At 45.8% G+C, this 14869-nt stretch overlaps 1 protein-coding gene across 1 annotated transcript in view; it reads left to right on the top strand.

Annotated features, from left to right (window-relative positions):
* Positions 1-14869, top strand: part of SPG7 (SPG7 matrix AAA peptidase subunit, paraplegin) — a 73343-nt gene that overhangs the window by 19803 nt on the left and 38671 nt on the right. The window contains exon 4 of the mRNA XM_038754325.1: positions 10844-11085. Within this exon, the coding sequence (XP_038610253.1) occupies positions 10844-11085 (242 nt within the window). The remainder of the gene's footprint in view (positions 1-10843; positions 11086-14869) is intronic.

Below are 14869 nucleotides of genomic sequence, written 5' to 3' on the forward strand. Positions count from 1 at the left end.
TACGATTATGATGATGATGATGATGATGACCAAAGTTTTTTGAAACTCAGAGACAAGTCACCGAGCCCAGCTATCGTTCTGGCCAATGTGAATTTTAATCTTCGCGTGTGAAGTCCACTCCAGGAGTATGTGACCCTGAAAAAGAGTATGGAATGGGGTAGGGAAAGAGAATCAGAGCTCGATTTATTGCAAAGTGATCTGCGGGGAGGGGGAACAAAAAGCAAACAAAAAGCTCATGTAAGTCTAACCTCCAAAAATGCTAGAGGGTGTCTATGTTTCCACTGTGGAAAATGGCCCCAGCATTGGACCTCGTTGTGTACCATATGTGGAATGAGCAGTATAAAAAAAAGCGGTGTGGAAAAGCCTTCCTGTGACGGTAGAAATGAAAGCATGTCAAATTTGCAGCCCACCAAGAGGTTGTCTGAGGCCCACAGGACAGCTGGCTGGCTGCACGGAGCTGGGAGGAGAAAGGGGTTTTTTTTTGGTTTGGCTTTTTTAAAACGGCATTTGTTCGGGAGTGCCAGGCACCGTACTCAGCACTGGGGAAGATTTAAGCTAGTCAGGTCGGACACGATCCGTGTCCCATTTGGGGCTCACAGTCTTAATCCCCATTTTAAGGAGGAGGTAACTGAAGCGCAGAGACGTGAAATGACTTGCCCAAGGTCACAAAGCGGACAAGTGGCAGAGCTGGGATTAGAAGGCAGGTCCTTCTGACTCCCAAGCCCTTGCTGTAGCCAGCAGACTGTGCTGCTTGCACCAGGGCACGTTGCAGCCGAGGCACGCATCCCCCGGCCCAGGATCTTTGTTCCTGGTCCCTTCTGTTCTCCTGGGTTTTAGATTTCCTGAGCTGCTGTGCATTCAGTGCCTCTGCACCAGAAACTTAAGAACAATAGCAACCGCTTCCCCTCCCGCCAGGATGTGGAACCAGACTGCTTAGCTGAGGCGGAGGAGAGGCAGTCTTCCCTGCATCCCGTTCTCATTGTTTGTTCTACAACTGACTGTGGGGAAGATCATTTAGTTGGTTGTGAGTGTTGGTCCATCTCCCTTATCTCTTTTTCTCGGGCTCAGGCTCCCATCCTTGCCTTTCTGACTTTGTCTCTCACCTGTATCTTTGTTCTCTGTCTCCCCCTTCTAGACCGTGAGCCCACTGTTGGGTAGGGACCGTCTCTATATGTTGCCAACTTGTACTTCCCAAGCGCTTAGTACAGTGCTCTGCACACAGTAAGCGCTCAATAAATGCGATTGAAGGAAGGAAGGTATACATTTAAACTATTTTTTAGTGATTTCCTCTGGTACTTTCAATAATATGATCCTCTTCCTCAACTCTCCCTTTATTAGACTTTATCAGCCCCTTTCTTTAAGGGCTCTGTTACATTTCCTTTCCCTTGTCCCCCTCTCCATCCCCCCCTTCTTACCTCCTTCCCTTCCCCACAGCACCTGTATATATGTATATATGTTTGTACATATTTATTACTCTATTTATTTGTTTATTTTACTTGTACATATCTATTCTATTTATTTTATTTTGTTAGTATGTTTGGTTTTGTTCTCTGTCTCCCCCTTTTAGACTGTGAGCCCACTGTTGGGTAGGGACTGTCTCTATATGTTGCCAATTTGTACTTCCCAAGCACTTAGTCAGTGCTCTGCACATAGTAAGCGCTCAATAAATACGATTGATGATGATGATGTATCGATCTCCGTCTCTCAACAGGATGGCTTACAGTATTTCTCATCGGAAGCGGTCTCTTTCCAAGTCTCGGTGTCTCTCATCTGTCTTGCTTTTATTTTGTCTCTGGGTCTCTTGTCTCTTTTACTTTCTGCACAGCAGTCTCTGTGTATCTGCCTCTTCCTTTCTGGCCTTTTTCCTCCAGTCGTGAACCACTACCCCCACTTATATGGGAACTCCACCCAATAGCACCATATTGGTAAAATATCAAGTAGTTCACATCACCCATCTCCTTTTATTCTCTTTAATCACAATATATTACATTGCAATATATGTTATTGTTTGCGACTTTATAGTGCACCCCAGATATAAATGTGTAACTGCATACGCAGCCACTTCCAGGATTGTTTGATGTGCCTGGTAACACAGCCTCTACAATCGTGTTTTTTAGTGTTTATGACATTCTCATTAACACGAGTTAAGAACTGCCTTTAGCAATTCATATTTAGATCTGTCCGACCCGCACCTTGCTTTCTGTGAACTGGAAATCTTGACTCCAAAAAAATTCTGCTTCAAATCAAGTTGACATTTTAGATAACAAGAAGAAGCAGGCAGTGTTTCAAAGGAAGACCACTGGTCTAATAGTGTGTGCTTAATGGTTTGTAAGGTGATTAAGCACCAGTGACTTACTTTTGTTACTAACGACTAAATGTCCTGGAGGAATTCCTAGACCTGGAATAGAGAGTCAACTGTTTTGGGTGGGTTTTTTTCTTTTTGTTTTGGGGTTTTTAAATATATATATAACAATATTTGTTAAGCACTTACTATATGTTAGGCACCGTACTAAGCACTGGGATAGATACAAGGTAATCAGGTTGGATGCAGTCCCACATGGGGCTCCCAGGCTTACTTCCCATTTTACAGATGAGGTAACTGAGGCACAGGGAAATTAAGTGGCTTGCCCAAGATCACACAGTAGCTATGTGGCAGAGCTGAGATTAGAAATCCCAGCCCCGTGCTCTTTCCATTAGCCCACTCTTTGTCTCACAAAAGGCAGTATGAACTCTTGAAGCCCTTTTCAGCATTAATAATAATGATGGCATTTGTTAAGCGCTTACTATGTGCAAAGCACTGTTCTAAGCCCTGGGGGGCATACAAGGTGATCAGGTTGTCCCACGTGGTGCTCACAGTCTTAATCCCCATTTTACAGATGAGGGAACTGAGGCTCAGAGAAGTTGTGACTTGCCCAAGGTCACACAGCTGACAGTTGGTGGAGCTGGGATTTAAACCCATGACCTCTGATTCCAAAGCCCGGGCTCTTTCCACTGAGTCACGCTGCTTCTCAGTAGGGATTCCCTGGCCCCAGGAGTGGTCCACCGGGGAATGGCTAGGGTGATGGTTGGCTGGAAAGATACAGCTGCCTTCAGGGAGAGTGGTGGGAAGCCGCCGTGAACTGTCTCGCTCTCCTGAGGTGGAAGCCAGATGGATCCCCGTTTCCCCTCCCCTGACCCGCTCCCTGCTTTTTCCAGTCTTTTATCCCGTAAAGAGGAGCAAGCTAAAGGAGGGCTGTTTATTGTTCCCTAAAACCTGATCTTATAGTCCTTCGGTCATCTTCACCTAGCCGTGCATCGGTGGGGTTCTCTTAGAACTAATTTTGCCTCTCCGAACCCCGCTTTCCGAATGGGTGACCATTTGTTACGGGATGTCAGCGATTCGAAGTGTCAGCGATTCGAATTGTTGACTGGGGCCCACATTTACAGTTGACGGGTGGTGTAAACAGGGGTGTCAGCTTTTCATTCTAAGCCAGGAAGGCATCTTTAGCGTCGGGAGTTGGGACGTGGAAGATTAGGTTTGGGGGAGAGAAGGAGGGCAGAGAAAGAAAGGAAAAGGGTGGGGGGGGGGGAGAAAAGGAAGGGAAGAAGTATTTGCCCTGTGCTTCCACGCCGTCTCCTCCGTCGTCGCCGGGCTGCTGTGGCACTGACCCTAGCTCCAAGTGGTCAACTGAACTGGAGCTGCCACTGCTCAGGAGCTGGGTCAGCGGCTCGAGGCTGGAAAGGGAGAGGCAGACGGGCTCAGTGGGGTTAACAGGGCAGACGGTCCGGAGCCTGGGCGTCCACCTCATTCCTGGACCGAGGGCGAGCGGTCAGCTTGGCCTCACTGGGCTTCCAGGCCAGGTGTGAGGAGTCTCTCGCCCAGCCTGGGATCCTGGTGAGCGTTATGGGAGTCCTGGGATCCAGGGCCTGTGGGGGACAGCTGGCACTGCTAGAGAAGCAGTGTGGCCTAGTGGATAGAGCCCAGACCTGGGTTTTAATCCCTGCTCCGCCACAAGGCTGCTCTGTGACCTTGGGCAGGCCGCGACACTTCTCTGGGCCTCAGTTCTCTTCATCTGTAAAATGGGGATGAAGAGTGTGAGCCCCATGTGGGACAGGGACTGAGTCCAACCTGATTGGACTTTTAGACTGTGAGCCCACTGTTGGGTAGGGACTGTCTCTGTATGTTGCCAACTTGTACTTCCCAAGCGCTTAGTACAGTGCTCTGCACACCGTAAGCGCTCAATAAATACGATTGATTGATTGATTGCTTAACTTTTATTTTCCCAGCATTTAGAACAGCGCTTGGCACATAGTAAGTGCTTAACAAGTACCGTAATTATTATTTGGCGCTTCTTTCACCTCTTTCCAAGTCTGAGAGGTGGCACTAGGCTTAGCCGCCCTCACTGTCTGCCGTACCCAAAGAGCCGTGGGGGGCTGAGCCGCTGTCGGTGCCTTCTTGAGAACAGTCCCGCGCAGGTGGTGGTGCTCCTCCTCCCCTCTATGGGTTTGGTGCCCTTAGGTGTAAATTACAATCCCACTACTCCCTGCCTTGTCAGTAAGACTCCAGAGGACGATTACAAGTGAAGATTGGAAGAGGACGGAGGAAATGTCCTAAATCTGCAGTGTTCCACCACCCCTCTTGTTTTCTGTGGATGATATAACTCCGAGGTAGTTTCCCTCCATATCTCTAGGAATAAGGCTGCCTTCAGGAATTATTTAAACATATCCTTCAGGTCTCCACTCCAGTTCTCACAAGCCTTTCATCAGAACGTTTGGCTTTAGGGCTAATAGAAAATAATTTCCTCCTGAAAGCTTTCTTAAACCAAGGGCTTGAAGGGCTCCCGTAGCAGTATGGTTGCTTGTGAGTGTCTCTTACGGCTAGCCCCCTCCTTCCTCTCCCCCTCTTCCCCCTCTCCACCCCCCACCCCGTCTTACCTCCTTCCCTTCCCCACAGCACCTGTATATATGTTTGTACATATTTATTACTCTATTTATTTTACTTGTACATATCTATTCTATTTATTTTATTTTGTTAATATGTTTGGTTTTGTTCTCTGTCTCCCCCTTCTAGACTGTGAGCCCACTGTTGGGTAGGGACTGTCTCTATATGTTGCCAACTTGTACTTCCCAAGCGCTTAGTACAGTGCTCTGCACACAGTAAGCGCTCAATAAATACGATTGATTGATCTAGAGCAGTTGCTTTGGGCTGCCTCGCAGTATGTATGAACTCTGAACTGCAAAGTTCAGCAAAATTTCTCGCAAATTGAGGCGGCCAGATCCAAGAATTGCAGAAGTCCAGTGTCCAGGGTATCAAATCCTGTAATTGCTTGGTTGGCCCTTCATTTCAGAGTTTAGAGCTTCAAAAGACTTCTCACCCATGATGATGATGAAAGTTAACTTTCAGGTCTCTGAGTATTTCGTTTGAAAGTGTTACACTTTAGTACAGTGCTTTGCACACAGTAAATGTGCAATAAATACGATGGAATGAATGAACGAACTTCAGTTTTGAGCTGAAAATTGCTGGTACCCTTTAAACTGAGTTCACTCTAAACCAGCCTGCAACCCAGATTCATGGAGACAAACCAGCTAAATTCATTCTTTCATTCATTCAGTCGTATTTATTGAACGCTTACTGTGTGCCGAGCCTTCATTCAGTCGTATTTATTGAGTGCTTCCTGCATGCAGAGCACTGCACTAAGATCTTGGGAAGTACAAGTTGGCAACATCTAGAGACGGTCCCTACCCAACAGTGGGCTCACAGTCTAGAAGGGCGAGACAGACAACAAAACAAAACAAGTAGACAGGCATCAGTGGAAAGAACCCGGGCTTTGGAGTCAGAGGTCATGGGTTCAAATCCCGGCTCTGCCACTTAGCTTTGTGACCTTGGGCAAGTCACTTAATTTCAATTTGCCTCAGTTCCCTCATCTGCAAAATGGGGATTAAGACTGTGAGCCCCCCGTGGGACAACTTGATCTCCTTGTGACCTCATAGTGCTTTGCACATAGTAAGCACTTAATAAATGCCATTATTATTATTATTATTATTATTATCAGTAGCGTCAAAAATAGACAAATAGAATTATAGATATATACACATCATTAATAAAGTGCCTCCTAAATCTGTAGGCACTTCATGTCTGCTAGTCTGCCCTAACCATTTGATTGTAAGCTCCTCCAGGGCAGGATGACAGTTTTTACTTCTGCTCTCCCAAGTTCCTAGTACAGTGTTCTCACACAGTAGGAGCTCAAAAACTCCATGCGTCCCCTCTCATGTGTTGGCACTTTGTGTTTTGGGTAGGACACTTGGAGAATTAGAGAACATTCTTCTGATTACATGCCACTGTCTAAATAGAATGTGATGTGCAGAGAATTCATTCATTCGTATTTATTAAGCGCTTACACAGCACTGCACTGTACTGAGCCCTTGGGAAACTACAATGCAACAGTAAACAGTGACATTCCTTGCTCACAATGAGCTTAAAGTATAGAGCAGTCTTGCTGTGTGTATATATATTATCTCACAAGTTTTCCTTCTTTGGGACTGTAGCTGCCACTGAACTGTTGAATGAATGAATGAATGAATGAATGAATGAATGAACAGAGCAAATAAACTGGTGCAGGGAGAGATTATGCTGGGAAGCCTCAGTGCTTCCTATTGGCAGACTTTGGGATTCAAGACGCTCTGGAGATTAAAATAAAAATGCAGTTTCACTGGTTTCTTTCTAAGAAAGAGAAAGTGTTCCTGTGGCGTTTTTCTTTTGCAAATGTAAATTGTTTCTGCCTCCTGGAGTTTGGGGGGAATATATCATTGTGATAGCTTAAATCTAATTTTGGAGTTGACCGCTTTGTAAAGTCCAACACAACAGACACCTAAAATCTGGTCCAATCGTATATAAAATGTTTGTGGTCATTTTGTCTGCCCCTCCTTAAAAACCTTGTGTTGGCCATTTTGAGAGTGTGACCCATCATGGCTAATAATGCCAAGTAATAAAATCTCTTAAGGATGTTGGATTTTGTTGATATGAGGTACTGACTTCTTTTGGTGTACTAGAGGCAGTTTGACTGGCGCGGGAGAGAACCAAAGGGGTACTGGAGCCAGAAACCATCACTGAATGTGCAGAGCTGAATTGATTCCCCTTAGGCCCGAACCTTGCTTTGGTTTAAACAGAACTCAAGCAAGGCGCAAAAATATCCTTGTGTGGAAAACGTTCCATGCTCTACTGGACGAACACTTTTTAAGCATGTCTTCCGCAGTGCTGCAGGAGGTCATGTTGGCGCTCATGAAGAAATGACATTGTTAGAGAGTTTGGCATGATTTGCCCATGCAGATAATAAATTCTTTATTATAATAAGCAGGCATACAAGCCACCTTATTCTGAGGAGTTCATTTATTCCTGCATTCAAAAAGGCAGTTGAAAAAGTGGCAGTATTTTTTTTGAAATTTGCATATTAAGACCCCCTCAAAGCCCCTGAGAAAGATTGCCCTGATTACTAAGTATAATAATTCATTCATATCAGTGTGGTTTAGCACTACTGGAGCACTCATTTTTTAGCAGATTTTTAAACTGCCAGTGTTTGGGATTCTAAAGCCAAACTAGAAAATATGAAATATCAGAGTTGGCTTAAAAGTGACTTCCAAAGTCATAGGAGTTAGCTACGCAGTGGCTAGGATGCTCTGAGTAAGTAGGGTGCAATCTAGTCAATCAATCATATTTATTGAGTGCTTACTGTGTGTAGAGCACTGTACTAAGCACTTGGGAGAGACTAGTATAACAGACATGTTCCCTGGCCACAACAAGATTACAGTCTAGAGGGGGAGATAGACACCAATGTACATAAATAAATTACAGGTATGTACATAAGTGCTGTGAAATGTGAGCAGTCTAAAATTCATTCATTCAATCGTATTTATTGAGCGCTTACTGTGTGCAGAGCACTGTACTAAGCACTTGGGAAGTACAAGTTGGCAACATATAGAGACTGTCCCTACCCAACAGCGGGCTCACAGTCTAGAAGATAATAATAATAATAATAATGGCATTTATTAAGCACTTACTATGTGCAAAGCACTGTTCTAAGCACTGGGGAGGTTACAAGGTGATCAGGTTGTCCCACGGGAGGCTCACAGTCTTAATCTCCATTTTACAGATGAGGGAACTGAGACAGAGAGAAGTTAAGTGACTTGCCCAAAGTCACACAGCTGACAAATGGCAGAGCCGGCATTCGAACCCATGACCTCTGACTCCAAAGCCCATGCTCTTTCCGCTAAGCGAGGAATGGTCCAGATTGTTCCCTATTCCGATGAAGCTGTCATTGCATTTGAGAATGCGGCCAGAAAGACCATTTGAAATGGTCAGACTGCTTCAGATCTACTTCGTTTCCCTCGTCTTGTTGAAAAATTGTAGCTGAAGATGAAGCTTCCCGCTGCCCTCTCCTTGGCCAATCATTCTGCCCTTTTGGTTGAATGGACATTCTGGATTGGCATCTGAAGGAGTCTTTCCTTACCCTACACACACTATTCAAGTTACCTATCAGCCCCCCTCGGGTGTAAACTCAGTTACATGACACGATGGTGATCTTAGCAGCTGTTGGGAGTTTTAGAAATGCTGCCAGATTGGCAAGGACCTCGTCTACTCCCACCTTCCTAGGGAAGCTTTCCTTGATGGAATAGACATCATCCCAGTTTCACCAATTCAGCACCCATCCTGAGCACTTGGGTATTTTATTCCAGTTCACCTCTTCAAGTACCCATGTAGATTTTTATTTGGATACGTAGACTTTTTATTTGTCCATCCAGTTATTTACTCGGGCATTTCATCCTGGTGTGTTTTTACTTTTCCCCGCTGTATCCTTGTTTTTTTATCTGCTCCATTAGATTATAAACTCCTAGAGAGCATGGGTGTGTACTTTCAATGTTCGGCCTTGTCTCCCCACTCCTCAGGAACCTATAGTAGTTGTCCATCTATTTCCTCATCAAACAGAAACTTCTTCCCACTGGCTTTAAAGCATTCAATCAGCTCGTCTCATCCTACCTCACTGATCTACTCCAGCCCGCCTCCTCTAGCAGCAGGTTACTCACTATGCCCTGATCTCGTCTGTGTCACCTCCGATCCCTTTCGCACATCCTCCCCGTGGCCTGGAACTCCTTTCCCCTCCATATATGCCAGACCATTACTCTGTCCACCTTCAAAGCATTATTAAGTTCACATTTCCTTCAAGAGGCCTTCCCCAACTAAGCCCTCCTTTCCCCAGCTCCCTCTTCCTCCTGCATCGTGTACGTACTTGGATCTGTTTACCTTTGGACATTAGACATTCACCCAACACCACAGTATTTATGTATTTAATGTTATAAATTATTAATGTCTGTCTGCTAATTCTGTTGTACTTTTCCAAGTGCTTAGTACAGTGCTCTGCACATAGTAAATGCTCATTTAATGCCATTGATTGAGTTTGCTTCTGTTGCATTCTCCCAAGTGTGCGGTACAGTGCTAACATTCAATGAGCGCTCAAATACCATTTATTGATTGGGTAAGGAGGCAGTTTGGCCCTTTCTTCTTCTACCTCCATGTATGTATATTCGCCTGTTGTGTGTGGATGTGGGTGGGAGAGAGAGAGCTCGCGGAAGGGTGTGTTTACCAGTATCTGGGGAGATTGGCGTTTCCTTTTCACTGCAGGCAGAACATTCAAAGAAAAAAGCAGTTGAGGATAGAAGGGAAAGAGAGCACCATAGATTATTAAATGGGATGTGACCATAGAGGGGGACACAGCTTTGGAAGGATCATAAATGAGGCCCTTAAACATTATTTTCATAACCAATGTTTATTGACTGTTTTGTGAAACTTTTCACTTGCATGATTCCAAGAAATAGATTCTTGTGAAACTGGTGAGCAGGGTGAGCATGTGTTTCATGAGGAGCAGTACATGGCTTAGTGGAAAGAGCCCAGGCTTGGGAGTCAGAGGTCATGGTTCTAATCCCGGCTCCGCCACTTGTCAGCTGTGTGACTTTGGGCAAGTCACTTCACTTCTCTGGGCCTCAGTTCCCTCATCAGTAAAATGGGGATTAAGACGGTGAGCCCCACGTGGGACAACCTGATGACTTTGTATCTACCCCAGTACCTAGAACAGTGCTTGGCACATAACAAATGCTTAACAAATACCATCATCATTATTATTATTATTATTATTACATAATGCTTCCTAAGCATTTGCATTCCTTCAAGAGGCCATTAAGTTTGGCCCTGTACAGTAGTCGATGCTGATGAACAAAAATGGTTCAAGAGGCTGAGCGCGCAAAAGTGCCTAGAATACAGAACTGAAATCTAGAAAAATCTGGGCTCTTTGGTGATTGAAGTTACTGATACATCAGTGTTCTTGACAAGTAAGGTGACTTATTCATGCCTCAGTGAACTCAACTGGAAAACTGGTAAAAAAAAAAAAATATAAGACCTTTCAGCAGGTCCAGTGCTACATTTGATGATGAGGATAATGATATTTGTTAAGCGCTTACTATGTGGCAAGCACTATTCTGTGCGATGGGGGAGATGCAAGGTAATCAGGTTGTCCCACGTGGGGCTTACAGTCTTAATCCCCATTTTACAGGTGAGGGAACTGAGGCACAGAGAAGTGAAGTGACTTGGCCAAAGTCACACAGCTGACAAGCGGCGGAGCCAGAATTAGAACCCACAACCTCTGACTCCCAAGCCCGGGCTCTTTCCACTAAGCCACACTGCTTCTCAAGCCATTTCCCAAGTCGTGTTTTCCCAAGAAAGGAAATGGGCTTTGAGCAGTTTGACCATTGCCTAATTATCCCCTCTCTGATTGCTAACATATGTTCTTTGTGTTTTTTTGCCCCGTTGCCCTTCAAGAGGAAAAAAAGCGGAAAGAGCGAGAAGATCAGATATATCGGGAGCGGCTGCGGACCTTGTTTGTCATTGCTGTTGTCATGAGCCTACTGAACTCCCTCAGCACTAGTGGGGGCAACATTTCCTGGAGCGACTTTGTGAATGAGATGTTGGCAAAGGGGGAGGTCCAGAGGGTCCAGGTGGTTCCCGAGAGCGATGTGGTGGAAATCTATCTGCACCCAGGAGCTGTCGTATTTGGACGACCTGTGAGTACATCTGAGCCCTCTGGGAGCTATTTATTTCACATAGAATTAAAATAATAGTAATGGTGTTGGTCAAACGTGTCGTCGTGACCTAGTGGTACTCTGTGTGCCGTGGACTAATACTAAGCCTTGGGGTAGTTTTAAGACATTCAGCTTGGACACTGTCCTTATCCCACATGAGGCTCCCGGTTCTCAGTAGGAGGGAGAACAGGTATTGAAACGCCTTTTTTCATTTAAGGAAACTGAGAGCCAGAGAAGTGAAGGGACTTACCCAAGGAAACACAGCAGACAAGTGGTAGAGCCCGGATTAGAACCCAGGTCCTCTGACTCTCAGGGCTGTGCACTTTTTCATTAGGCCACGCTGCTTTCCGTGAAATTAAAAGTGAAGCTGAATGTGATCCTTTAAACCTTAGGGGTAGGCAGGATGGATGAGAAATCTTCAGTCGTTTTCAAGTCGTATCCACCAGGCTAGATTTTAGCCACCCGTTGGCCTTAAAGCTCAGTAGCTACCTTTGGTTATTTTTAGACTGGGTGGAGGATTCATAGGAATTTGGAAGTGAATTTTCCTTGCAGGCTTCTTCTTCCACAATCCTGAATGTTTTTATTTGCCTGGATTTTGGATGTGGAGACAGACTTTACCAGGCCCTTCATTCATTCATTCATTCAGTTGTATTTATTGAGCCCTTACTGTGTGCAGAGCACTGTACTAAGCGCTTGGGAAGTCCAGGTTGGCAACATCTAGAGACGGTCCCTACCCAACAGTGAGCTCACAGTCTAGAAGGGGGAGGCAGAGAACAAAACAAAACATATTAACAAAAGAAAATAAATAGAATAAATATGTACAAATAAAATAGAGTAATAAATACATACAATCATATATACAGGTGCTGTGGGGAGGGGAAGAAAGGGACTCAGCCTGGGAAGGCCTCCTGGAGGAGGTGAGCTCTCAGTAGGGCCTTGAAGGGAGGAAGAGAGCTAGCTTGGCGGATGTGTGGAGGCCCCCTCATACTCTCCATCCTCTGGACCAGAGGGGGCCAAGCCCGGTGAACCAAAGGGCTGCAGACCAAAACCAAGCTGTGGCCAAGAGAAGCCGCATGGCTCAGTGGAAAGAGCCCGGGCTTTGGAGTCAGAGGTCGTGGGTTCGAATCCCGGCTCCGCCAATTGTCAGCTGTGTGACTTTGGGCAAGTCACTTCACTTCTCTGTGCCTCAGTTCCCTCATCTGTAAAATGGGGATGAAGACTGTAAGCCCCCCCGTGGGACAACCTGATCACCTTGTAACCTCCCCAGCGCTTAGAACAGTGCTTTGCACATAGTAAGCGCTTAATAAATGCTATTAAAAAAAAAAAAAGAGCGACAGATCCAAAATGAGTCCTTTCACCGGGACGGCGAGCAAGTGTTGGCAAGTGGCGGAGGTGAGGCGTCTCTGGGTGGAGTAGAGGGGAAGTGAATGGTGGCAATGAGTGGGGTGGAGCCGGGTGTCCCAGCCCTCTCCAGCCCACCCCCATGGGCAGGGGTGCTGTCGCTCCCGCCACCAAAAAGCCTGAAGCTACAGCTTGCTTCCACCGCGATAAATTAATAAGTATGTGTTCCTTAGTTTTTTCCCTCCTGAGAGCAAGGGAAGAAGAGCAGCATGCGGCTTGCGAGCTGCAGTTTGGCCGTGTCTACTATAGATCATATTGCCAAGACCAAGTGAATTTTGAACTTGGATTTGATGACCTGAAAGTATCTTGTACTTTGTACGTCGAACAGGGCACGCAGAAAGGAAACCCACACCCACACAGGAACTGATAAATGCCTCCCTTCAGAAATTCTCATAGGTCTCAAATGACTCTCGGTGTAGTCCTCCAGGTGGGCTGCTTTTCAGTGACTCAGTGAGGTTTCTGATAACCGGAGATCATCACTTTATACTGGAAATCCCCCCCCACCCCCCCCAAAATGAAGAACTAGAGCTAAATTCTTCTGTACACTCAATTCTCCATAACGTGGGGACCTCAGCAAAACCCACAATAAGAGAAGCTTATTCTAGTTTGAGGGCTTCAGCCAATGCTACACACACCAACATTCCTTATGGCACTATCCAGATCCCATTCTATCCAGGTAGTGTTTATTGCCGTTCCCTAACGGTATTCTTTCCAAAACCGCAGTGATAACATCCATTTTAGAAGAACTATGCATATTCATTCATTCAATCGTATTTATGGAGCGCTTACTGTGTGCAGAGCACTGTACCAAGCGCTCGGGAAGTACAAGTCCCAATCAATTTAGAGTAAACTCTGTGGTTCGTAGACTTTTCCATTCCAGAGTGGACATGAAGGGTTACAGTGAGACATCTCAACAAGGGAAAAGGCCAGCTTACCCTATTTATAACCTCAGCTATATCATCTCCAACAAGTATCTCTTCTAATCCCAGCTCTGCCGCTTGCCAGCTGGGTGACCTTGGGGAAGTCACTGAACTTTGTGCCTCAGTTTCCTCAACTGTAAAATGGGGGTGAAATACCTGTTCTCTCTCCAATTTAGACTCCGAGCTCTGTTTGGGATAGGGACTGTGTCCGACCTGATAAACCTGTATCTACCCCAGTGCTTAGAAGGGCGCTCAACATATCGTAAGCCTTTAACTAATGCCATAAAACAGACAGTATCTGTTTTGGAGCTCTGCAACTGTAGTTTTTGTGGCGCCTCCTCTCCTTCCCACCCCATACCCATTGCGGACCCTTCAATCATAATGACAATAATGGTATTTAAATGCTAAGTGCCAAAGACTATACTAAGCATTGGGGTAGGTGTAGAGTAAGTAAATCGGACCAAATCCCTGTTCCAGACGGAGCTTACAGCCTAAGGGGGAGGGAGAGCTTCTTGGAGGCTCCCTTCTAATTTGAGCAAGCTGACGTCATTTGTTTGTAGAATTGACCACCTTTGGTCATGTAGCTTGCTAGACTTTATGGACTCGAATCATAGACTTATATCACCTCCTTCCATATTCTTTCTTATCCCGTTATGTCAAGGAGCAGGTGATTTGGTTTTTATATTACAGTACCGTTTGGCCTTCCTCCACAAGTGTTGGATGTGACTAGCAAAGTTCATTCAGTATTCCTCTCCCCCTCCCCATCCCCCCGCCCTACCTCCTTCCCCTCCCCACAGCACCTGTATCTATGTTTGTACGGATTTATTACTCTATTGATTTTACTGGTACATATTTACTATTCTATTTATTTTATTTTGTTAATATGTTTTGTTGTCTGTCTCCCCCTTCTAGACTGTGAGCCTGCTGTTGGGTAGGGACCGTCTCTATATGTTGCCAACTTGTCCTTCCCAAGCACTTAGTACAGTGCTCTGGACACAGTAAGCGCTCAATAAATACGATTGAATGAATGAATGCCTACCGTGTACAGCGGACTGTAGTGGGCACTTAGGAGCTTTCAGGGAAATTCAAAGGCCTAGCCTCTGCCCTCCAAGAAGGTTCTACTCTGTTCTTCACGTGATAGCAAGGGAAACTCCTCCTTACTCATTTTGAATGACTTCTGAGTCACCCTAAGAGGAATTTCTATATAGTGAACTTGCTCTCCTTTGTGACTACTGAGTAGCTTCTGAGAGCTAGATGAAGTCCCGGGCTGCTGGAAGTAGTGCCTCTGAGGTGTGGTTTCCACCGTGGATCAGGCCCACGTTTCACCCTGTCCAAGTCCCACGCCCTTGGCGAAAAGGCTGCGGACCGTCCCTCCCAGCCCAGGGCCGCTCAGGGTGCCGGCCTGTTGCCGGCCCTCCCTACCAAATTAGGCGAGGCCGACGGGT

The sequence above is a fragment of the Tachyglossus aculeatus genome, chromosome 11, assembly GCF_015852505.1.
Source record: "Tachyglossus aculeatus isolate mTacAcu1 chromosome 11, mTacAcu1.pri, whole genome shotgun sequence".
In the NCBI taxonomy this organism is placed as follows: Eukaryota; Metazoa; Chordata; class Mammalia; order Monotremata; family Tachyglossidae; genus Tachyglossus; species Tachyglossus aculeatus.